The following is a 24,752-nucleotide window of genomic DNA, read 5'->3' as shown; positions in this document are numbered from 1 at the left end:
GCACGGAGGAGGGAGGATGGAGCGATGCTCCTACCTGCCTTCTTATTGGCGGGCAAAGTGGGACCCGTTCGTTTTCTTTGTTTCGTTAGATACGTAAATTTCTCATACAAATTCCCGTTGCGTGCGGATCTACCTTTAGAGTTCTCTATGCAACGCCGGTTCCGGTAGCCCGCGGTTGCGTCGTCCTTATCTTGTTCCTTGCTTATTGTATAGCGGTCCCGGCAGCGTGATCGGAGGAGAATGTGTAGTTAGCGGGTGATGCCCGGTTAGCGACACACATCCGACGGAGGATTTCCGTATGATCCGACCCGATCACCTTGAGGGTGCACTTGTTTAACGACTACCAGCGGTTCAGCGGAACCAGATTCACCATCATTAATTAGGAGGGAGGGATAAGCGAACACGAAAGCGAGAGAACAGCGAGGAGAGAGGAGAGAGAATAGATAAATAATAATAATAATAATAATAAAAGGCAGACGGAGAGGGTTGGGTTGGTTTTAGTTTGCTGGTTGTGAGTTGGGGCGAGTCGTGAACGTGAGAGAGACGATGATCACGATGGAGATGAAGTCAAACCTTGAGGGTAGGAGGTGAAAGAATAGGAAGAATAGATTGTTGGGAGGAGGAGGAGGAGGAGGAGGAGGGCGGCGTGCGCTGGAGTCGGATGGTATTGATCATCGGCGGTGGGAGTCGGCGATGGGCGGCGGGGCGGCGGTGGGCGGTTGTTGGTAGAGAAGAAGAAGGAGGAGGAGACAGAGGAGGAGGTGCAAGGTGGGAAGGTTGGGAGGATGAGGAAGGGGAGAGTTAAGAGCGGGCTGCTGCCGAGCTCGCTGCGGATCATCTCGTCGTGCCTCAAAACCGTGTCTTCCAACGCTGGGTCCGTCGCGAGCAGCGTCCGATCCGCCGGGGCGTCCGTCGCCGCATCCATCGCCGTGCCGGCCGAGGATGAGAAGGACCAGGTTGCTATCGAAAATACATATCTCCCCCTTTGCTTGCTTTTGGACGGAAGAGAGGCGTTATGGCATGTTGATTTCCGTGTTGGATGACAGTCTTGTTTTCAATTTGGCTTGCGATGACATTACTGCTATGTGATTACTTTTTTTCATGGAATGAACTGTGATGCATGATAGGTACTTGATAGGACTTAGGTCTATGGCTCTCTCAAGCTTCTTGATTCTCTAGGTTTGTTGCTCAGGCTTCTTAATATCAACTGCTGGGTTTGTCAATGCTTCCGAGGAACAGTTTTTCCTACCTAGAGTTTAATTAGGAACGACGACCCAGGAGGATGGAAGAGTTTATGGTTCATTTTTGTGAACAAGTAAAAAATAATTGAAGGGAGAATGTAAATGATTATCCATCTTAAATAGGTAATTTTGTTGGCCAAAAGCATCTTGTTTCGTGTCAGGGAAACTAAACACTTGCATGCTGCTCATTCTTGATGCTGTTTTCAAATTCTTGAGCCTTATGGCACATAAGGAGCCAACTTGCACAGTTTAGACACTGACATGTATATTCAGTAAAAGAATCTTGAGATCTTTTACTTTTTCCTGGGAAACTTACATGTACAATAACTTTAACCCTTGGGTTAAAGCACAGTGGAGGCTAAGCTTGGGTTATGAGTAACAGGTTTCAGTCCAAACAATATATAGGTTACATTTTTTTATCATTGTTTGTTTAGATAAATACTATTACTGGCTTTAGAACCACATTCTGAGTAATAGATAACAGATCCTAGTTCAGGGGAGTTTTTGGATTAGTTATCTTGTTGGTATTCTGAGTAATAGATTACAGATCCTAAATCAGGGGAGTTTTTGGATTAGTTATATTGCTGGGTCAATGGGATTTGAGTTTGAAAAGATCTAGATGTTCCTCCAGATGAGAATTTTTATGAATTTTTGAGAAGAAAAGTCCTGTTTTACTAGTTTAAATTATTCTAGTCTCATTTGAGTTAGGATCTCAGTCTTGATGAAGTTTATTAATGCAAGAGTAGGTGATATTTTTACTCTGAACTATTGGAATCTTAGTGCCTCACATCCTGGTTGAAAAACCATAGTAATTACTTTGATTTGGTTGTAGGATTACAGGTAGGTCCAGTTTCCAATGAGAATAGGATCACTGGTTGCTTGCCCGTTCTTTTCAAAATTCTTTACTAGGCATGTGGCACTATGAATACAACTTGTCAAGTTGGAACTTATTGTCATCTTGAGTTTTGGTGGTGGTGCTGCTGCTACTGTTTTGGTACATATAAGCTGGTGGGTATAAACTCATTTTTCTACGTTATAGTATTGCCAAAGTACTTTTGCATGTTTTTACAATTAAAAGTTGGTGTATATTAACCACAAGAGGAGATTAAGGGCAGTTGTAACCAAGTGGTCATGGTAGTGGTGTGTCAATCCACCATGCACTGGCTTAATTTTCACTGTTCACCCTATATATTTAATTAATTAATTATAAAAAAGTACTCCATGAAGTGGATTTCTCATAACCTTTTTACTGCCATCAAAAAGCAAAAGTTTCACTATATTTTTTCCTAGCTTTGATGAAGAGGTTCCACAACAAACTGGCCTAGTTAACTTGGTAACTAAAGATATACTAGTGGCCTTCCATATATTTGGTGTAATAGTAGAAAATGCAAAAGCAGATTTACACAGGAACTTATTTGTGCTGGTAATTTGCTTCGGAAAGTAAAGAGAGTGGGGGATATTAGGGAGGCTTGTGAAGGTGCACTTAGTTTGAATAGTTTGATTATATTAACTATTTAAATTGTGCATAAGAAAATGAACTATGAGGCATATGTAACTGTGGTTACGTAGTTTTGACTAGTTTACCTTATTTATGCTATATTTGGTTAGTAAACATATTTCATTTATTGGGTATTATTAAGCCGTTTTTGTATAACAAATTTTCACCAGAATCATCCACAACATCGTCCATATATTTTCTGTGTTTCATTTTGATCATAATCAATTATTTCTCTAACAGGTTTTATGGGCTGGCTTCGATAAACTAGAGCTTAGTCCATCTTCCTTCAAGAATGTTCTACTTCTTGGTTATTCTAATGGATTTCAAGTGCTTGATGTGGAGGATGCCTCTAATGTCTGCGAACTGGTATCCAAGCGTGATGGCCCAGCTACTTTTTTACAGATGCAGCCCACGCCAATGATGTCTGAAGCTACTGAAGGATTCAGAGCCTCACATCCTTTGCTCTTGATTGTTGCTGGTGATGAGACCAATGGCACAGGTATGGTCCAAGGTGGCCGTCTGAGTGCATTAATTAGAGAGAGCGTCAATGAACCTCAGGCAGGAAATAGTATCACTACTCCTTCAGTTGTTAGGTTCTACTCACTCAAATATCATAGCTATGTTCATGTTCTGAGATTCCGCTCTGCTGTATATATGATTCGGTGCAGTCCTAGAATAGTTGCTGTGGCGCTTGCTGCACAAGTAAGCAGGAAATGTACTATATTTTTGAGTATCATGTTGATATGGGATTCAACATAATGATTTATCTTTTCTGATTGCTTGAATTTTGTTTTGGCAGATATACTGCTTTGATGCTGTTACTCTCGAGAACAAGTTCAGCGTTCTGACCTATCCTTTACAAGGAACAGCTGGTGTTAACATTGGTTATGGTCCGATGGCTGTTGGTCCTAGGTGGTTAGCTTACGCTTCCAATAACCCTCTTGTACCAAGTACAGGCCGCCTTAGTCCTCAAAATCTTACTCCCTCTCCAAGCGTAAGCCCATCAACTTCACCCAGCAGTGGAAATTTAGTTGCTCGTTATGCAATGGAATCTAGTAAAACGTTGGCTGCTGGAATTCTTAATCTGGGAGATGTAGGTTACAAAACTCTCTCAAAATATTGTCAGGAGTTACTTCCTGATGGTTCTAGTTCTCCTTTGTCACCACATTCCAACAGGTCTGGAAGATTTCCACCAACAGGACTTCCAACTGAACCTGACAATGCAGGAACGGTGTGTATATTATCAAAGTTGGATATGTTCCTCTTATATTAATGCAGATGGATTTGAAATCATATGGTCTTTTTTTTGGATAAATTAATTATTTGTAATGGTTCTATGCAGGTTGTTATAAAAGATTTCATTTCGAAGGATGTCATTTCACAATTTAGGGCTCACACCAGTCCAATATCTGCTCTCTGTTTTGACCCAAGTGGTACCCTTTTGGTTACAGCTTCAATACATGGGCACAATATAAACATTTTCCGGATTATGCCTACCCGTGTACATAATGGTTCTATCTCAGCACATTATGATTGGACATCATCACATGCTCATCTTTACAAACTATATCGTGGGCTAACAGCGGCTGTATGAATCTAAGAGTTATCTTTATAATGTTTTGTAGGGCAACTGACATGTCAGTTGTTTAGTATATTTGATGGATTTCTTTTTTTCTTGTACCAGGTCATACAGGATATCTCATTTAGTCATTATAGTCAGTGGATTTCAATTATTTCATCCCGGGGAACTTGTCACATATATGTTATATCACCTTTCGGTGGTGATGCTAGCCTTCAACCACAAAATATCCATGATGGACCGATTCTTACTCCTAATCTCACGTCGCCATGGTGGGCAGCTTCCTGTTGCATGATCCATCAACAGTTACAACAACCACCACCTCCAATTACATATTCTGTAGTTAGTAGGATTAAAAATGCTAATTCTGGTTGGCTAAGCACTGTTAGCAATGTTGCTGCTTCTGCAGCAGGCAAGATATCTGTACCATCAGGTGCCGTTGCTGCTGTGTTTCATAATTCTCTGTATCATGACACTCCACGGGGTCCCTCCAAGGCCAACTCGTTGGAGCATCTTCTAGTTTACTCTCCATCTGGTCATGTCATACAACACAAACTTCTTCCATCTTCTTTTGTGGAGCCTTGTGATAGAAGCTCGAAAACAATACCTACTTCTGTGTTGCAACTTCAAGATGATGATTTACGTGTAAATGCTGAGCCAGTTCAATGGTGGGATGTCTGCAGAAGATTGAATTGGCCTGAGAGAGAGGAAGATATTTCCAGAATATTCTGTAATGATCAGCAAACTAGTGAGACAGTTATGGATTCCGGAGATAGTGAAGATAATGAAACTTCATGTTCCATGTCGACTACTGGCAGTGTACCTGGAGCAGAGTCGGCAAGAAGTGAAAGATTCCACTGGTACCTTTCAAATGCAGAGGTACAGATTAACTCGGGAAAGATCCCGATATGGCAGAAATCAAAGGTGGTCATTTTTTCTGTTTCTGAGCTGTTCATAAAAATGACTAATTTCTCCAAGTCGTTTGATGATGTATCTAATCTTTTTTTTTTTATCGTAGATATGTTTTTGTGTGTTGAATCCATCAAGAGCAGTTGAAGGTTTTACAGAAGATGGTGGAGAGATTGAGATTGAAAATTTATTTTTTGATGAGATAGAAATAAGGCGAAAGGATCTACTTCCTGTTTTTGAGCAATTTCGCTGTATCCAATCCAGCTGGAATGATAGGTACAGACTTTATCCCATTCATTTTTTCAAATTGCCAATCATGTTCAATAGTTTGAGTTTCTGAGTCTTGTTTCTGTTATTTGTTACTCGTCTACATATCTGACACCATTTTGGTAGTTTGGGTTGAGCGTTGACTCTTGAAGAACCCAACAAAATGGAAAATAATTGGAGTCAGTATCAGAATAAGCAATGAGTACTAACCAAGGATACAACCTGGCCATTACATGATCTACATTTTCAGGGTTGGAGGTAGATATCAAACTTCATCATCAGGGGTTTTCCAAGCTACAGATGAGTTTAAGCCTGTATCTTTTGCATGTGGATCGGATTTTGGTAAGTAAAAGTTTTGAATTTGAAGAAACTTTGATATGGAATTTGGTAATCAGAAACTTACTAATCCCTAAATGTTTATTCTAGGGTCAGGAACTACACAAAGTTTGCTCGATTTTGATGAAACAGGATCTTGTGAACCTGTTAGCTTGCAGGCGATAGAGAAGACTACAGCTGATGAATCTGGTCACGGTTCGCCTTCAATCATCAGCAAAGGTATTCCTGCATTATCAGAATCCAAAGCATCCACTACACTGCCAATAAAGGACTCCGTTAATGATTGCACCCGACTTCATTCAGAAGACACCAATAGCTATTCTGTCAAGGATGACTCTGTCACTGATGGTGTGTCGACAAGATCAAGTAGCCTGTCATGTAGTGGTAGATTACTGGTTGTAGATAATGACTTTATGAACGATAAAGGAAGTGGTAAAGTTCAAAAGGCATGTTCTACAAACACCCACATGGAACACGCTGAAAGATCTGATTCCCACAATTCAGTGGAGTTTGCCCAATATTTCAACGAGGGTTACTGCCAAGTATCGGAACGCGATGACTGCCGCGAGTTGACTGAAGCTGTAACAGATGCAGACAGCAACAGCAGCCACTGCGAGAGAGAAAAGCCCGAGGAAGATGGGGACGACGACAACATGGTGGGAGGTATATTTGCCTTCAGCGAAGAAGGTGAACCTAAACTCGCAAGATCTTTTGTTCAGCACTGAATCTAAATTTTCTGTGTCAATTATTTTACCTTTTGATGATGCGGAACAGGTTGATGATGTGGAAGTTGGTGGCTTCATCATACGATGTCTTTCTACAAGCAAATTTCTATCTTGGATGGCTGAAACAACCTACAAACCGGAAGCTATCGACATGTACTTCTACAGCTACACTTGCTCCTTCTCTTTGATTCTCATTTTGCAATCAAAGGTAGATAATGCATTTTTAGTTATGGAGATGGAAGCAAAAGGTCTGCCAATCCAACCACCTAGACCACCACGGTCACTGTACATTCTGTAGATATGGATTTTTAGTTCATGTAGTTGGACGTGCTTCCCACAGATGAGCTCTCCTTCCTGTTTACATTTACACAAGTATTCACCATTAATTAGTTTCAAGGGCGATTCACTTTCCTCTTCGTGGTGAAATAAACTTCAAACTAGTTTTCTATGTTTACAAGCTGGACTTTGTTGCTTATATCAAGACTTGTGTGCTCTATGTTACTCGTTTCTGTGACAACACACTGTGTGGTAACTTAAGATTCGCATTCGCTGGCCAGGAATCCTCAGAACGAGAAAGGGAATCAATCCTTGGCCAGGAATCAGTCGGCCCCAAAGACGAACCATACTTGACAAGGCCTTCCTGACATCTGAAACACGATGGGAACGAAGAAGTAAAGCCACTCTCTTTCAAAGGAAACTGGCTGCCTTACGTCGAACAGTTAGTTTGCTGCGTGCTACCCGACGCACATATCATGGACCATCTTCCCGGGGGCAAATTGCCAGTGGCGCGTACAAGCTTAGACCCTCCCCCCGCAAACATGGCCACCGCATCGACGTGACACTCTATTGTCGTCTTCTCGGTCGGCTGATCTGATCACCAGGTTTGCCTTAGCCCCACATTCGTCACATGACATGTCTCAGAGTTGCAGTCAGTCGAACGAAGAAGACATCTCCCACCTGAGATGAGGGCCTTTCTGTACCAATTGAGCGCAACCGGCACGTGGCGTTCCAAGGACGACTCCGACATGGCCGCCACGCCCTTGTCTGACGTGGCCACTGAGGTGTCCTTCCCTCTGTTCCCCGTACCGCACCACCGAACCCCGAACCACTTGCCTCGGACAGCCGTTTATTGTTCCGGACCAAAACCACCAGTAAGATGACAATAATTAGAAGGCAAAACCCCGCACCACGCTTATAATGACGATGATGATGACGACGACGATAAAGAACCGTCCGCTCGCTGCAGAGGCGGGAGGAGGCATCGAGTACCCACATCGATTTCCCCTTCCTCCTCAAGCCAGCATCGATTACTACCATCTTCTGGGACACGAGACCCTCGCCGGCAACCAACCCACCGCAGAATAGAAAAGAGAGGGAGGCTTCTCCCCCACGTCTTCGCTCTTTACGGTTTCCGCCATTAAAGTGCTCACGCCCTTCCCCACGAGAAAGCCAGCAGGCCAACGTAGAAAGGGTGTACCGTGAACCCTCCGTCTTCTCTATTAAAACCCCCTCTTTTCCCCTTTGCAGCTCAAGGAAAGAAAGGAAAGGAGCGGTCGAAAGGAGGGGAGCCAAGGAAAGCAGAGCAGACTTTGTACAGAGCCGATGCGGTGATGGTTGTGACGATGGCGTTGCGGTGCTGCTTCTTGGGGGGTCTCTTACTTCTGCTACTGCTGCTGGCGTCGTCGAAGGGCGTGGTGGGGATATTGGACCCGGTGGACTTCCTGGCGCTGCAGGCTGTGCGGAAGCGACTGGAGGACATGCCCGGGTCCGACTTCTTCTCCGCGTGGGACTTCACCGACGACCCTTGCGGTTTCCCGGGCGTCTTCTGCGCCGGGGACCGCGTGGTGGCGCTCGCCCTGGGTGACCCCCGCGCGGGCTCCCCGGGCTTGCAAGGCCGCCTCGACCCCGCCCTCGGCCGCCTCTCCGCACTCGCCGAGCTGTCCCTCGTCCCCGGCCGCGTCACCGGCCCTATCCCCGACGCCCTTGCCCGCTGCAGCGGCCTGCGATTCCTCGCCCTCAGCAAGAACCTCCTCTCCGGCCCCCTCCCCGCCGGCTTCGGCTCCCTCCGCCGTATCCGCACCCTCGACCTCAGCTACAACCAGCTCTCCGGACCTGTTCCCCCCGCCCTGACCGCCGCTTCCGCACTCTCCAACCTCATCCTCTGCCACAACCAGCTCTCCGGCCCAATCCCGCGCTTCCCGCGCTCCGCCGCCCTCCTCCGCCTCGACCTCAAGCACAACCAGCTCTCCGGCCCCATCCCGCCGCTGCCGTCTTCCCTGCAGTACCTCGCCCTCGGCTCCAACGCGCTCACCGGCAGCGTGGACGCCGTGCTCCCCCGCCTCACCCGCCTCAACTTCCTGGACCTCAGCTCCAACCTGCTCGAGGGCCCCATCCCCGGATGCGTGTTCCGACTCCGGCTCGAGGCTCTCCAACTCCAGCGCAACGCCTTCTCCGGGCGAGTGGTGCCCCAGGGAGACGTGGTCATCCCGGTGGTAGACCTGAGCTACAACCGGTTGTGGGGATCCGTTCCGCCGCAGCTGGCCGGCGTGGACCGCCTGTACCTCAACAACAACCGGTTCACCGGGGAGGTTCCGAGCCGCCTGGTGCAGCGGCTCAGCAACGGGATGCAACTGCTCTACCTCCAGCACAACTTCCTGACAGGGATCGAGTTCGGCCCTGCTGCAGCTGTCATCCCCGTTGGCGCGGCCCTCTGCCTGCAGTACAATTGCATGGTTCCGCCCTTCGACACGCCCTGCCCGCTCAAGGCCGGCACGCAGAAGATGCGCCCCGTCGACCAGTGCCCCAACTGGAGAAGCTAATCCGCCCCTTCGTGACCACCATCACCGCCTGTTCCAAGCAACCACGATCGAGTCAGCCGAAGACTTACAGAGAATTACTACGATAAAAAAAAGTAGCTTATTAACATACGGTAATAATAAAATTCTTTTATTAATTTTGGGTTGTGGAAGAAGAGCACGAACAATTATATATATATATATATGGGGATTTAAGGACGGTAATGTCATGTTGTTCTCCTTAATTATGCTTTATTGTAAGATAATGTAAGTTGCTGTGTAGAGAGATTACGAGCTTTGGCCGTGTATATTGATGTCGTTTGCAGAAGTCCGATGTGAGCAAATCCTCGTCAATCTTTCGTTGGATTCGGTACGAGATCCACTGGTGTTTGTTTGGTCCGGTCGAGCTGATATGACCAATTGGATTGGTCTGTGATTTTTGTACCCTTCAGTGCATCCATGGGTGATGTTGATGCCTTTGAGATCTCAGTGACGTTTTGGATCTGTAGGAAGAGGTTGGTTGGATTCAGCCGCGTAACCGAGGTGGCATGTTAGAACACCACCTGCAATATCCAAACACCAGAAACACATCTGTGAGGAGATCGAACAACATGAAGAATACTAGCTGCCGAATGAATTGCTGTGATTGTTCCAAACCTTTTCATCTCCACGTATCAATCATGCTCTTCCCTAAGAGAGAACAGGCTGTATAATTTCTTTCCCCCAGAGTTTGCAGCTCCACCAGGTCTGGTAGTACACTGTGGACTCTTTCCATGGATGTTAATGAAGGCATCTCACATGAACACTCTCACCAGCATCTTGTTTCAGAATGTCAATTGAGTTCTCTGATTGCCTAAAGAACTTTGTCATAATAATTGAAAGATCACCAACTATAGCTTATACAGAAGACATTTGGGTGCTCATTTGATTCAAGTTGAGGGCGTTGCACTATCATTTAAGAGTTGTATCTGAAAATTCTTCTGATGGATGCTTTACTGTGTGTTTTCTGTAAACTGGATCTTTCACCATCAAGCCAAGGTGGAATGAAGGGGAATAATAGCATTGCCATGATCCAGCCACCAACTTATTGATAATGCCTGTAATAACCAAGGATGATGTGAATTCTGAATCAAGAAATAAACTTTTGGATCTATTAAATGGGAACAGCTAAGTCAGCAATATAAAAATAATCACAAAAAGAAAGGCATGTATGCTTTAGGTTATTCAAGAAAGAAGCTTGAATAGGCTTAAGCCTTCTCATGAGACAGTATCAATTACCCAAAGCAGTAAATAGCAATTTACAGGTTTAATTTGGAATTGCGATATGGTCAATCATTGTCCTTTTACGACTGTTCTTCTGAAATTCTACTGCAACATTAGTAATCACATGACAAATGGTGGACCGACAACCACAGTAGACTCATCTGCAAACTGATATATGTCTTACAAAGACAACAAATTTAAAGTGGTATTTTCCATCTATATAATAAAAGTTTAACGAAGTTCTTGATATAGCCTTTCAACAACATTAGTTAAGCTCAGGGTTGTAATATCTGAGAAAGGTTTTTGATGATTGTCACCAAAGAAAAACTTTATTAGAAGAATAAAATGAGTAGTTTGGCTAGCGATATTGCTCTAAACTTGATAGTAGGAAAAGATCCAGGCTTGTTATTTAATTAGATCCTCACCAAAATTATAAGCTAGCAAGTATCTGAACTGCAACATTATAGATGTCAAATAATTACATTTGTCGCAAATTATAGTATTTTTCATAAGCTCCTTCTGCAAATCACTCTAGTTTAATGAATGCTGATAAAGGTCGAGGTAAGCAGACACAATCTCGTAAGCATCGACAGTTCAGGTACTAACTGGATGTAAAATCCTAAAGATTCACATCGTAGCAATGAACATAATATATACAGAAACCTGAGATATCTGGACACCTCTAAGTAGCCCAAGTGCAACAAGATTTCAATTGGAATGCATGCAAATATTAGTCATGCTAAAAAAGGGCATGAATAAGGTTTTATTATCCAATTGGATACCAGTCACGGTGACATTCTATCTGGTGCTGTTTTTTTCTTCCAATTTAGGATAAAGGAGGGGGTGAATCCATTCTAGAAAATCACCTTCACAAGGATTCAAACCTCTCTCTCTCTCTCTCTCTCTCTCTCTCTCTCTCTCTCTCTCCCCACCAGAGTACTCCTATCACCTCTGCACCGCCACTCAAAAGACCTCTGCCGCTTCACTATTACTCACCTCACATGTATACAAGAACAACCAGCCAAGCGGTCTGGGATAGTGGCAATAGATGCCACTATCCCAGAAAGCTTTGCCGAATTGCAGGGTAGAGTAAGAATGTCTAAACCTTAAATGATTGCAACAAAATCTTGATCTATTCAGAATTGCCACTGGCCATCAACTATCCATAGAAGAAGGCACGGAACAATTATTCTTGGGCACAAACAGTTAAAGCAATGCAACCGGAAGCTTTTACTAAGACTGTTTCAGGAACTCACAATGTATGGTTGATCTGGAGAAAGAGATCTATCGGCAATTGTCCACCTCAAGCTTTTGGCACGGATGTTCTTCCCACTTTCCACTCATTATCAACATTGTATATTAGCACACGGCTTCCCTATCACATAACCGACAAACATGAAAAGTTAGACACATGAACAGATGCCATTTTGCAATGAATATATCGGTCAGTAATTCCAGCAAGCACCTGGAGCGCAACCACAAACGGTGAACCATCTCCGAGAACTGCGAAACATATGCCCGGCTATCCATTGCCCACAGGCCACGGGCTATCGACAGACAAGTACTGGTGAAGAACATGGGAGCAATCGGCGGGTCAGATAAAAGATCTCAATTTCCATACCGGAGCAAGCAGCATCACCAACACGCATAGTGTCGTTCTTGTCGGTATCCATGTCGGACGTGCCCATGCCATGACCCATCCTCGGATGGTCTTCTTCAGCCCATCTTAGTCAAGAATGCTCCTTTTTCATCTCAATCCCAACATTGACCTTCTTGATGATGATAAACCCCGGAGATAACACCAACAAGCCAAAAACGACTTCAGTATTCAACGACGCATGACACAAAGAAACAACCTTTTGACAGGACTAGCTATCTCCCAACACTCAAGAAATGAAATGTCTCGGAATCCAAAAAATGCAACGCTTGTTCCAGAATCAATTCTACCTCTGGTGGTTCCATAGTCGTCTCCGAATGAGGGATCGGACGCGATCACGTCCGAGCGCAACGTGGAAGGTTGACCCGAACCGAATAAATTCTGCTAACGTGGAGTTGAGATCCCATCCCAAACTCGACGAAGTGATACCGAAGTGGGTGCTCCCGAGAGAAAACTTGAAGGCTCTCAAACCACTCGTGATTAGAAGATTGGTTATGACATACTCGATGAAGATGGATACGACTGATCCCCAACACTTGAGATTATCCCAATCAACTTCATAAGATTTAAATTGTAGAGTTTTGGAGAGAGGAGGAACCCTCGAATTGACCTAATCTAATCTGTTTTGGATGAGGAGAACATCTGGCACTCCCTTTCCTTTTGACTTTTTGGTTCTTGGTCTTTGACAACCACGTCAACAAAAGTACTCTCACTCCACGTGCTCCAATTTGCTGCTTACAATTGAAGCAATGAGCAGAGCAGGCTTCTGTTGCTGTTGTTGTTCTTGTTCTTCTTGTTGTTGGGACTTGCAGTAAACAGTGACACATAAAACTCTGAAAAGGACTGGTTATTGACTGGTAACGAGGAAATGTAGCCAGCATGGCTCACAGGGCTGCCCTGCCATTGGAAGCAGACAAAGGTTGTCCAGTCAAAAGGACAATAATAATTTGCCCTGCACCTAATTATATGACCTATATGTATGTATCATATCACACCAAGTACTGTGGTTGGAATATGGACTGCGTGCATTAAACTACTACTCCTGCGAAGAATAGAGAGAGAGAGAGAGAGAGAGAGAGAGCCGACTAACAACCATTTGTCAAGGAAGAAGAAGGCATCAGAAGTCAAGCAACAGTGCCCACAGGTCCCAGTGGTGGCCATGTACTTGGAAACCAAGGCAAGAAATGGACCGAGGAAGATCCAAAACCCTCTCTCTTCTGATCAATGTTACATGCAAAGAAAGGAATCACAGGAGGGCATCTTTATACCAACACAAGATCCATGTTACATGCTGTATCCATCTTCCTGGACTTGACTCACTATACACCCTGGTGTCCAACAGATACCACTGAAGGCACCAGCAGAAGGAAGAAAGGCAAGTTACCTATAGAGTTAGCACCATCTTCCAACCTCGTGGAACTGGAATCAGGCATAGGAAGATGATAGAACAGCTCCTTCTTCTTCCTGCTGCACATGGACTATAAGTTAGAGGTAACAAAGTGCTTGATCTCCTCCATTACTTCGTAGAAATGGTCAGTGTTGGGCAACAAATAGAAGCCGATGGTGGCCTGTTCCCGGTAGACGAGCTTCACATCTTTGCCGGCCGTCTTCAACCCGTCGGCATAGGCCAATTGCCAGTCCTGAACAAGATCCAAGCCTGCCACTATGACGAGGCTCTTTGTGAAAGGAAGCTCCTCGAGGGGGACGCCATTGGGACCGAAGGGGTTGCAAGCTGGGTGGTCCCTGTCGGCTCCCTCCGGGAGATACGCCTTCCAATACCAATCCCTGTCCTGGATCGTCACAAAATACTTACCATCCAATCTCTTCTCCGACTCCGTCCGGTGATTGCCGCCGAACATGGGGTTGAGAAGGATGTTCCCGGATACCTCGATCCCGGATTCTGCAGCCCTTACGGCTACGTGGTGCGCGATGTTGCCCCCGGAGCTGTCGCCGCAGAGGAACACCCGAAGTTTGGCGTCCTTGCCGCCGTGGAGCCATGGCTCGGTGGAAGCCCACTTGAGGGCCGCCCATCCGTCGTCGTAGGCGCAGGGGTACCGGTATTCAGGTGAGCGACGGTAGTCGACGGAGATAACCACTGCTCCGCACAGCGAGACAAAGCGCCGGCAGAGGGAGTCGTAGATGGCGGTGTTCGGGGAGGAGTGGGCGAAGCTGCCGCCATGGAAGAAGATGATTACGGGGAAGGGATCCGGGGAGGGAGGCCGGTGGAAGTCGGCGAGGGGCGTGGTGGCGGGGGACGGGTTCGGAGGGGCGGGGCGGTAGATGCGGGCGAGGAGATTGTTGGTGCGGTCGATGAGGATGTCAAAGGAGACGACGCCATTGACGGGGGCCGCGTTGGCGGGGACCTTGCGGTCGAGGAATTCGGCGAGGTGGCGGTCGAAGGTTCCGTCGGGGCGGCGCAGCATGTTGTAGGCCAGCTTGAAGTTGGAGATGAGGACCCATGTGTTGAGGGGAACCACCATCTGCGAGGGAATCAAAGCCAAAAAAAACACCGAATCAAGAAAGAGGGTGAGGAGGCGTCCTTCTTGGTTTCTCTGTCTTCATTTACGGCAGGAATTGGCCGTGAAAGGGAAGCAAGATTCAAACTTTTTGCAATTGCCGGGAGGGATTTCTTGGGAGCTTCAGGGCATGTGTCATTTCATTAGAATCGAGGACAGAGACGAAGATAGCGAGCGAGAATCAATAGGGTTTCTGTTTGGTTTTACTGTTTTCCTCCTCGGATAACGCCAAAAGATCCAAACTTTTCGCGATTTCTATAGAGCCCATGGGAGATCGACAAAGCTTCTTCGCTTCGGAATGCACGAACCCGAAGCAAAGACCCCCGTCCCCCCATCAAGCGAATGAAAGAACAGAAAATAGCCAAATGCAAGAGGAGAAACGACTGAAGCCGATCAAAGATCCGACCTTTAACCAACCGAATGGACACGGAAATCAAGATACACCCCAAAATCTGGCGAAGAACAAAAAGCAGCGAAACCACCGATCGCATCATCGGCACAGGAAGCACGGGCGCAGAGATTCCATAAAAGAAGGAACATTGACACCAAATCCAAAGCGAGGAGGGAGGCGAGAGGTTCCATACCCTGCACTCGTTGGCGTTCACCTCGTTGCTTCCCGCCATCGCGATACCGCACCCGGAAACAGAACGCCAAGAACAAGAGAAGAACCAGCCGAGCCAAAACGAGCCCCGCCGGAAGCCAACAAAAATCTCTCCTTTTTCCTCGTGAACTGAAGTTGACGGATCGAACCGTCAACGACTCGCTCCCGAACCCGCGAACTCGCTGCTTCTGCTCCTCCACGGACCCCCGCCGCGCCGCTCACCTCCTTCCACCGCGCAGCTTCCCGATCCCGCCCAAAGGAACCACCTTTCGAGATCCAAGCACCAAGATGGAGCCAGGAGAGATCCTCGACCGAGGGAGAAACCGATGTGGGTAGGAACGAAGAGACGGGAGGAGGTGAGGGGAGAATGAAGTTATTAAGGGGGAGAAGTTGGACGGGGCACGCGAGCACAGAGAGAGAGAGAGCGAGCGAGTTAAAGAAACGGCAAAGGGTAGCGAGTGAGGGACGCAGGAGACGACAAATTGGGGCGGCCGAAGGGAAACAAATAATAAAGAATCCCCAATAGGCATACCACGTCAGCAATGTATCGTGCCATGTCATCATGACATCAGTGCGATACCTGCGTCACAAAAACGACAAATAATGACACTATTTGTCGATTAATGCGGTTTTTGGGGTCCAATTTGGTGGCTTCTACATAAACATTATTATTTATTTTATGCATGGCATGTTTAATACCTTTTTATTTTTATTTTTATTGTATTTTCAATTCAAATCACAATGGGTCTTTTGTCCACCGCTGGATCTCATAAATAGATCAATCAAACTCACATCAAATCATCAAAAGAGGAGGCTCTCGGCACAGTGGACTGCCACGTGTACAAAACTCAGTCACTGGGATATATATATATATATATATATATATATATACCATATAAATAATTTAATCTAATTGAAAAATGGGTTAAATATTGCCATGGCTTCCTTTCATTTATGTGGTCCAATAGTCAAAAAAATGAATTTTTATTGATGAGAGATTGAGCTTAAAATATTTATTTTTTTCTCAATATGAAATTTTTATTTGTAGTGTTGTTATACACATACACATATATCAAGAAATTACATAATGAATATTGCAAATTGTGGAAACAATAGCCTTGGAAAAGAAAAAAGAAATGCTAAAATCATACTGGTGAAATAATAATATACAAAAGTTCAAAATTTTCCCACAAAAGTCCAAATGTTCACATCCATTTTAAAATTCCTTTTAGGGTCAGTGGGAAACCTCTGAAGAAGAGAAGAATATGTTTCATTTTTCCTTTCTTCAATGTAAAACATAATCCTATTCTATAATATATTGACCCTTCTTTTGTTCTTTATAGACTCGATGACGTATACAAATATGTATGTCCAATACAATCCAACCTTTGTGAAACCTATGTACAGTGAACATACAACTCAAGACCTTTGTCGGCAAGCTTCTGCAATCATACACAGAGAAAGAGAGAGAGAGAGAGAGGGGAATGGAAGGGGGAGAAGGAGACAAAAGTTTGCTGCGTGAGGACGAAGCGAAGACGCTACACCACGACAAAAAGAAGGCAGCCCTACCACCTTTACTCGACCCCACAAATGGAGACCTCCCCATCCATCGCCATTCCCCAACCTTGTGTTTGTTGTCTTCCTCCTTCTTTAATGGGCATCGTGTTGACGTGCCCAACCAAAATGCCACCCTCGCTCCTTCGTCACCCTTAGCGTTTGTCTTCACATGTAGAAAGGGATGGGAGTGCCTTGCTTTCTTTCGTGGTAGGATCACATTGTCCGAAAGAGGGCGCCAAGTCAAAGTAAACCCGAATAATTCAATTGGATGAACGGGAATGGCTTTGCCAATGTGGTGATTCTTCATAATGGCCATCCCTAAGTGCTCGCTTTGTGGTGACTTTAGGGGCCGTCGCACATTCTTTTTCTTGGGAACCCAACATTTACTACTTGGGTTAGTCGGAATAATCCAGATTGTTTACTTGTCATGGGTTTGGTGGAGAGTAGTTTATGTTCTCACAAGTTGTTCCACATGAACGACAAAGGTAGATGACATTGATGAAGCATAGGATTTGTTCTGTGTTGTTTATTCTAAAGGTTTCTTGCTTTGGTCCAATGACTTCGATTTCTGTTGTCATCTACATCGACTTGACCTGTCATGCATGATCGACTTTGAATCATGCAGTTGATGCGTGTGACATGCACTCATTACTACCCATGTTTTGGAGAGAGAGACAGAGAGAGAGAAAATAAAGGGAAGAAGGTTTTCTTCTTTGAAGCTGTGTTATTTCCCATCATGCGTTCACATCCAAAGTGTCATTGGCACAAGCAAAAGATCCCACGCGTAGAGGATGGAGATTCCGGAACCAAAGCGGGGAGGCCTTTTGACCGAGGCTGGGATTTTGGCGTAGATTTTGTCGGGGGTCAACTCAAATAAGCCACGTCACAAGTCAACGGTACAGGCGCTGCTGTTACAACACAACCCTAAGGAGAGAAACCAAGAAGACGATCCCAAAAGAGTACAGGAGAGGAGAACTGTATCCTCCTTGAAGGAATTAGAAGCCATGCAAGTTGGGATCCTTAATCATCTCGTACAAGGATTCGATCCACTTCAATCAACTCAAACGAGGAATCGATCGACTCTCTCCCTCTCTCACCGAAACCTCTTCTGCTTCTCCTACGGACCCCTGTTGAGGTTGATGAAGGGCTTAAGCTTGAATTGGCGATGATATGAATTAAGATCGCGATGAAGAGGAGAGAGAGAGAGAGAAAGAACGTCGAGACAAAGGGATGTGATGGTGATGGGATGATGCACACACAGTGCACACATCAGATGATGGATGGATGGATGGGGTGGGAGGACGATCACGGGTTGGACGTGATATGGATGGATGCATCAACAGAGCACATTAATTAAAGGGCGGAGGGGGGAGGGAGAGAAGGATGCTTCACGTAAGCATTAATGGTGCGCCCCCATGTGCCTGCCTTGTCCTTTGGTTGGACGTGGCTCAACGTGTGCTGCATGCTCTTTTAGACCTTTTCCACTTTGTCTTCTTTCTTCTTCCTCCTCCTCCTCCTCCTTTCTCCTCTGCTCGAGTGTCTGATAGATTGTGATCCAGTAGAACGGTCTGATCAGCTCGCACCAATCATCTGCTACAGTGTGGGAATTCTGATCCTTCATGGAAAAAGTGTGTGTTTAGCTTCTGTACAAGGGAGAGAAGACAAAAGAATCCCAATCGCTTTGGCTACACGTTTGACAAGCCAAGTTGATGCCTTGTGATGCTCGGTTGTCGTTTCCTCACCAGCTTCTTCAACCCAATCTTTGATGGTAATATAAAAAGATGGGGACAAAGAGAATTATACATTTGTTCCTCGCCTTATTTTACTTTTCTTCTTATAAAACAGTTGTCCTCTTTAGTGTCATGATCACGCAACCTAATCAATGTTTTGATCACAGCGAGAGAATCTTTAGCCTCTTCGTTTTGTTCATACTTAATGCTCGGTCTAGACCATGATCCACAGGAAAAGGCTGGAAGTACATGGCAGAGTGCTTGGATTATATCAATCAAACAAACAAACAAATAAGAAAAGCCTGTGGCTGACTGACTGCCAAGTCTATCTTTATTAAGCTGGACAAAATATAAGTCAATTTTAGGATAAGTTTGGATTATCTTCGGTGTCATTTATCCATGTTGTCGATTGAAACATGAGAGAAGCAATAGATAGGATGTCTGGAACTAGTGAGGATGCTTTCTTTCCTTGTTCTTATTTTGAAGGAGAATTTGAATCTAGAATTGTTTCTGGTGACCAATGAGATATGCCTCTTGAATAATCCGAAAAAGGTGCACCAGAGACACTGTTGGATACTGTACATTCACAGGAGAAGCAGAGGCCGAGTCCTTTTGCCGTGGGGGAAGATGACATGCATCTTGTTCCTTTTGGCCCTCACTCTTTTCCTTGCTGCTGCTACTGCTATTGCTACTGCTACTGCCCCCCTCCCTCGTCTTCTCCGCTTCTGATTCTTGCGAGTCTTCTCCCACCGCTTTTAATGGAGACAGAGGATGATGGGAAACCTGCGGATCCCCACAGTTGTGTAGTCCATGGCATCTGGCGGCGAGGCTTTCACGGCACTCTGTCAGCACCATAATTGGCCACCGGCCATTATAAATCACCGCAAGACTCTGTGTGTACAAGGAGGAGGAATAAACAATGTGTCGATGCAGGCTGTGCTGTGGCAGTCAGCCTGCCCAAAGTAAACGACGTTCGGTACTGCTTCGAGTCTGCTACAGCTCTCTCTGCACTTCGTGTGTGCGCATTACTTCTTTTGCTTTGTGAATCTTTGTTTGTAGTCCAAGACGAGTGGGCTCAGCAGCCCATTTCTTCTTCAAGACTAGTGGGTGGGTTATGGACTGGCCTAACCCATATCTTTAGTCTCCACATAATCTATCGTGATAAGCGCGTCAGATCTTGTCGGTGCACAAAGAAGTCAACCGCTGTGGGTTAGAGGTCAACATCTCATTCCATGAAGCAGTGGTTAAGCTCAGCAGCTCACGGAGCTCGCTTTGTTCACTGATTCAGGTCGCTGATCCTGCGTAGAGGTGGTGGTTAATCTTCGGCTCACCAAGCAAATTTCTCCATGAGACAGTAGAAAAGAATGCCGTACATACTGTGAATTCCTGACAGCTGGTGGAAAAAGGACACCGCGCCAGCAACGCTCCACCGTGAAATTGGATTAAAGAACAGGAAAAGGAAAAGCATGGTGTAAATAAAGAACGAGAGAAAGGAGCTTTGGTCTTCCTTCTCCGCTTCCTGTTCTCGAGTTCTCAGGGAGCGGAAGAAGGGAAGGGCGGGTGGCTGAGGAGGCAGTGAGAGATGGGCCTCGGGATCTTCCTCCTCTCCTTCTTCTTCCTCACTGTGCTGCTTGATTCAGCCAGATCTGGTGGTAAGCTTCTTTCTTTATGGTTACGTTATGAAATGTATGGGAAATGGAATCAATCCTTTCATCAAAGCCCCACTAGATCGATAGTAGATTCCCTTCTTCCTGTCTAAATAGAAGTTCATGGAATTGTTCTGCTCTCTATTAGAGGCTCCTCTTCGAGGTAGGGGATGAGACAGATCTATAGATTTACGCAGAAAAGGGGACTTGTTGACTGTGAGTTGGATGTAGCATTTTCATTGCTCTAAATCTGCTTACAGTTTGATCATTATGAAGCTGGTGACCAAATTGGGGATGAACTAGATCTATAGCATAACACAGAGAGAAGACCTTCGAGCTCATGAGCATCTCAAACAAAGATTTCTTTAGTGATCGATCAAAACTTCTCGAGACAGGAAATCTTCTTATGATTTTGCAGAAGCAAAGATTATGATTTCTGTAAAAGCTTAATGACAATATAATACTCAAAACTATTAGCTTTAATGACAACATATATTTCATTGGTTGCAGTACTTTTTCTGATGGAAGCTTCCTAATACTCGCTTTCTTCGCAGATACAACCGGTCAGCTTCTTCGAGGTATCAACGATTACAGAGTCTCCCTCAACCTTTCATCACTAACAGAGAACGAGAATGCAGATTGCTTGGCTGCACAGCTTGCATCAGCATTCAAAGGCCAAGGCTGCAGCAACACCACTGGATCAGATACTGTTCCCGGCACGGAGGAGCAGTTCCCCGACTTCCCTGATTATTTGACCGCATGTCATCTAAACGCGACGGTGACGAGAGACGGGTTCATAATGCCAGCTTGTGTGCCGGACTTGGCGCCTGATCTTGTCTTGGCCAACTACACCAAGTCTCAATACAACCAGAAGCTGAACGACAGCAGCTATGCCGGAATCGGGATTGCTGAGGAAGGCAACTGGGTTGTTGTAGTTTTGACCACAAATACGGCCACCGGAAACTATGCTTCAGCTGCAGATGCAAGCGCTGGTTCATTCATTTCAGTTGCTGATCACAACTACGTGATGCTGTTGCTGCTGGGTTTCGCTATTTACCTGGTCGGCTAAGTTCTTTTCATGTGTGACAGTGGAAGTGTTCTTTTTTTTTTTCCTAGCATTTTGTGAACTTTTTGAAAAAAATTTATATGGCATAAAATATAGTTCCCTCAAAAGGATTTAAGAGTTATTATCTTATGATATCTTTGTATGATCATATCTAATTAGGTAAAATATATTATAGAAATGATTTAATTTTGATTTATGATTATCGACTAATAAAAAAATTAATTATGAAATACTATCCTAATTATCTTTTGTGATAATCTATAAATAGATATGACTTTCTAGGAACTCAAATTATACATACTTATCTAGACAATTTGTTATCATCTTTAAATAGATAGTACCTCTTAGGGACTTAATATGTGATGCTAAGTTATACGTTGAGAGATTATAATTTCTCTTTCATTTTTCCTTAGTCTCTATTTTATCGTTTATAGTGACTTTGTGAAGGATAGAAAAAATATATATATATGAGTCTAGTTCTCATTATAGATCGATATCATTGTATCTTTCGGATCTTACAATGGTGCGCTTGCATATCAAATAAAATATTTTTGAATAGTATCAAAAGGTACATAATCATATTCTTAATGTATCATTATTTGATTTTGATTATGATATTAAAGTTTTTCCGCATAACATAAGTAAGATCGTAGTTTTTATACTTATAATTATATCAGTCATATTTTGAAATCAAATATCTTAGATCGTAAAAGTATATCAAATTTATTTTATATTTAGATTTATTTGTTAATACCATTCACTTACAAAAATGTGATCCGATTATGATTGTATCATGCTTGAATAATTTGTCTATTTGTCGATATGCTTTCTTATCATGTCCATCTTGTTTGATCTTTGAATTTATTTCTCTGTGTTTCTCATATGCTTGCAACATAGGTGGAACCACGACAGAATATGTTGTTCGTATTTGTTCAACGGGCTATCGTCGACAGGTTACTATTGACAATAGCACTTTGAGGGCGATGACCTTCGTTGGTCACCATTATGGTCGCGGGCAATGATTATGCAAATGACAGTCATCGCTATATTGTTACTAATATGTGTAGTAGCCTAGGCAACGAAAGTGTTGTGACGACATCATTGTGTGCGACAATTGCCACCATGGGTAATGGCATTGCTATTGCCTATGGTGGTAAGATTTGGTTATAGGCGACACTGCACTTGCAATAATAACACGACAACGATTTGGTTATAAGCGGCACTGCACATGCAACGATAACACGATAACATTGGTTGCATGCAATAGCACAGGAAGGCAATAGCCATATTGGGCACTGTCCTTGATCGACGGTGAAGGTGGCTATGATTGTGAATGACAATCTATGAGTGTTACACCCTCACATAGCATCATCGGGGGTTGGTTATGTTGCGAGCTACGTTAAAGGAGTATGTTGTGATGGGCTCACTGGTCGATAGATGGCATTGACGATGGATTGCATTGCATGACTCATGGCTATGATGTGTTGATCGCACATAGCGCTGGTGGTGACCATAGGCAATAGGGTCATTGGTGAAGGCTGGTCAGCACGTGAGTACAATCGCACAGTGGAACATCGCAACAATAAATGGGGTCGTCGATCGACCCTGTGAGAACGATCGCTCACCATAATAAGGGACTCTCTTAATTATTTATCTTAGACTTTATGCTCTCGTAGACAAAAACTCCTAAAGATTTAATATATGTTACTAAGTTATATATTGAGATTATAGATTTTTTCTATCTCTTCTTAGTCCCTATTTCATTTATAATGCTCCTATAAAGGATATGAAAAGAATAGAAGACGAGTCTACTGCTTTCACAGTGACACACTCGTAGATCAAATAATTTTTTTTTAAATAATATCAAAAAGTATATAATCCTAATCTAGATATATTATTATTTAATTTTAATTTTTATATTAAAACTTTCTCATACAATAGAAACATATTTTTTACATATAACATAAGCATTATTATAATTTTTATGTTGACAATCATCTTCACGCATAAGAAAAAGTTAAAAGATTTTGTCTCAGCCAAGTCTCTATTGTGACTCATTAGCTGATCTAGCACTTCATTCCTCTGAAATCTATAATTGAAATGTATTTTCTTGGTGTTACGGCTGGGTGTAGAATGCTGTGTTTTTATTCATGCTGATGCCAAACTTAGTATTATTTTGTTACTATGATTCATGTCTTGATATTAGAATAATAGAAATAATTTATTGGACCAATTAGTCCCACTCTGCAAACAGTATATAGGTGTCATGCTCATGGCACATCGCCCTCTCATCTCCTCTGCAGCCTTGCAAGCTCTGCTCCGATCCCCATGGACTTCTCCTTGCCCTCCTCCTCTGGTGAAGTCGTAATGGCCGCCCTCCTGGGCCTCCCCTCCGCCTCCTTTTCGGATGTCGCGCGCTCCTTGTCCTACGACCTCAGCCTCCAACGCCGCCGCCTCGCCTTCCTCCTCGTCTCCCCCTTCCACTTCTCCCTCACCCTCTCCTTCCTCCGCTCCCTCACCCTCCCTCAGAAGACTCTCCTCCTCGCCCGCTATCTTCTCTCCTGTCTCCGCAAGCTACTCCCCTCCCTCTCTGGTCCCTCCCACCCCCTCCGCCTGCGTGACCTCGACGCAGCCCTCCTCCTCCTGGCCATGTGCGACGCCTACGACCCGACCGTCGCCCGCCTCTCCAACTGGCACTCAGCCGTCTCTGACAACGTTCTTCGCTCCATGCTGAGCCCCTCGGGGCTCGGAACCGATGCATGGGCCGTCGTCCGCCATTACGTCGACGCCGCCGTCAAGTGCCGGCGGTTGACGGAAGCTCTCTCGGATATTGGGGGCGGCGGGCAAAAGGTGGACGGCGAAGCCGGCGCGTGGGTGGCGGCCGTGGTCGCGCTGCCGTCGGTGGAGTGTAGGACGGGAGGGTGGGAGTGCGTGATATGCAAGGAGGAGATGGCGGCGGGGAGGGACGTGTGCGAGCTGCCGTGCAGGCATCGGTTCCACTGGGGGTGCGTCCTGGGGTGGCTGGGGAAGCGGAACACGTGCCCATGCTGCCGGCACGAGCTGCCGACGGAGGACGTGTTCTGTGAGATGGGGAGACTGTGGCGAGCTGCGGCTAAGATGGGCGATCAGTGGACGACATGAGAAGGCTACGTTTGTGGCCGGCGTCGCAGTGCGAACCGGTCTTGGTTTGCAGCGTTTGTATACTCGTATTGATGCTACGTTGACAGTCGTCTGTCAGTCAATAAAATCCTACACGTGGAACGAAGAGGGATCACAAAGATCTGATCCAATTATGTCTTACGTGGGGCCCACCAGTGGGCCCCGGTTATCTCTAAGGCCGGTATGTATCTTGTCGAATCAACGCGC

General features: G+C 45.0%; 5 protein-coding genes across 5 annotated transcripts; 4 read left to right on the top strand and 1 right to left on the bottom strand.

Moving 5' to 3' along the window:
- Positions 1 to 475: 475 nt before the first annotated feature.
- On the top strand, positions 476 to 6,965 carry LOC135641524 (autophagy-related protein 18g-like). The gene is made up of 9 exons (XM_065156916.1): positions 476 to 956; positions 2,980 to 3,441; positions 3,539 to 3,970; positions 4,082 to 4,327; positions 4,424 to 5,242; positions 5,337 to 5,503; positions 5,745 to 5,836; positions 5,921 to 6,517; positions 6,605 to 6,965. The coding sequence occupies exons 1-9, from the start codon at positions 786 to 788 to the stop codon at positions 6,607 to 6,609; spliced, it is 2,991 nt and encodes a 996-aa protein (XP_065012988.1). The 5' UTR covers positions 476 to 785; the 3' UTR covers positions 6,610 to 6,965.
- A 135-nt stretch (positions 6,966 to 7,100) lies between these two features.
- LOC135641525 (probably inactive leucine-rich repeat receptor-like protein kinase IMK2) lies at positions 7,101 to 9,658 on the top strand. Its single transcript, XM_065156917.1, has one exon. The coding sequence runs from the start codon at positions 8,166 to 8,168 to the stop codon at positions 9,372 to 9,374; it is 1,209 nt and encodes a 402-aa protein (XP_065012989.1). The 5' UTR covers positions 7,101 to 8,165; the 3' UTR covers positions 9,375 to 9,658.
- Positions 9,659 to 13,508: 3,850 nt separating this feature from the next.
- LOC103987951 (gibberellin receptor GID1C) lies at positions 13,509 to 15,806 on the bottom strand. Its single transcript, XM_009406427.3, has 2 exons — positions 15,371 to 15,806; positions 13,509 to 14,750 (listed from the first exon to the last, which is right to left on the bottom strand). Exons 1-2 carry the CDS (start codon positions 15,407 to 15,409, stop codon positions 13,749 to 13,751), a joined length of 1,041 nt encoding a protein of 346 aa, XP_009404702.1. The 5' UTR covers positions 15,410 to 15,806; the 3' UTR covers positions 13,509 to 13,748.
- A 4,189-nt stretch (positions 15,807 to 19,995) lies between these two features.
- On the top strand, positions 19,996 to 21,507 carry LOC135641528 (uncharacterized GPI-anchored protein At5g19250-like). The gene is made up of 2 exons (XM_065156919.1): positions 19,996 to 20,326; positions 20,875 to 21,507. Exons 1-2 carry the CDS (start codon positions 20,257 to 20,259, stop codon positions 21,387 to 21,389), a joined length of 585 nt encoding a protein of 194 aa, XP_065012991.1. The 5' UTR covers positions 19,996 to 20,256; the 3' UTR covers positions 21,390 to 21,507.
- A 1,985-nt stretch (positions 21,508 to 23,492) lies between these two features.
- On the top strand, positions 23,493 to 24,684 carry LOC135641527 (E3 ubiquitin-protein ligase SGR9, amyloplastic-like). The gene has a single exon (XM_065156918.1). The coding sequence runs from the start codon at positions 23,715 to 23,717 to the stop codon at positions 24,525 to 24,527; it is 813 nt and encodes a 270-aa protein (XP_065012990.1). The 5' UTR covers positions 23,493 to 23,714; the 3' UTR covers positions 24,528 to 24,684.
- Positions 24,685 to 24,752: the final 68 nt, after the last annotated feature.

This window comes from Musa acuminata, chromosome BXJ3-6 (genome assembly GCF_036884655.1).
Source record: "Musa acuminata AAA Group cultivar baxijiao chromosome BXJ3-6, Cavendish_Baxijiao_AAA, whole genome shotgun sequence".
NCBI classification, from domain to species: Eukaryota; Viridiplantae; Streptophyta; class Magnoliopsida; order Zingiberales; family Musaceae; genus Musa; species Musa acuminata.
The sequence above is the reverse complement of the archived record's forward strand: the minus strand, read 5'-3'. Positions and strand labels throughout refer to the sequence as shown.

Bases quoted from the DNA above. Each gene is read 5' to 3' on its own strand.
- LOC135641527 (XM_065156918.1), top strand. From the start codon at position 23,715: ATGGACTTCTCCTTGCCCTCCTCCTCTGGTGAAGTCGTAATGGCCGCC.
- LOC135641525 (XM_065156917.1), top strand. From the start codon at position 8,166: ATGGTTGTGACGATGGCGTTGCGGTGCTGCTTCTTGGGGGGTCTCTTA.
- LOC103987951 (XM_009406427.3), bottom strand. From the start codon at position 15,409: ATGGCGGGAAGCAACGAGGTGAACGCCAACGAGTGCAGG. The intron at 14,751-15,370 runs GTATGGAACCTC...ATTCCCTCGCAG, and splicing joins TGAACGCCAACGAGTGCAGG to ATGGTGGTTCCCCTCAACAC.
- LOC135641528 (XM_065156919.1), top strand. From the start codon at position 20,257: ATGGGCCTCGGGATCTTCCTCCTCTCCTTCTTCTTCCTCACTGTGCTG. The intron at 20,327-20,874 runs GTAAGCTTCTTT...CTTTCTTCGCAG, and splicing joins TGATTCAGCCAGATCTGGTG to ATACAACCGGTCAGCTTCTT.
- LOC135641524 (XM_065156916.1), top strand. From the start codon at position 786: ATGAGGAAGGGGAGAGTTAAGAGCGGGCTGCTGCCGAGCTCGCTGCGG. The intron at 3,442-3,538 runs GTAAGCAGGAAA...TTGTTTTGGCAG, and splicing joins CTGTGGCGCTTGCTGCACAA to ATATACTGCTTTGATGCTGT. The intron at 3,971-4,081 runs GTGTGTATATTA...GGTTCTATGCAG, and splicing joins AACCTGACAATGCAGGAACG to GTTGTTATAAAAGATTTCAT.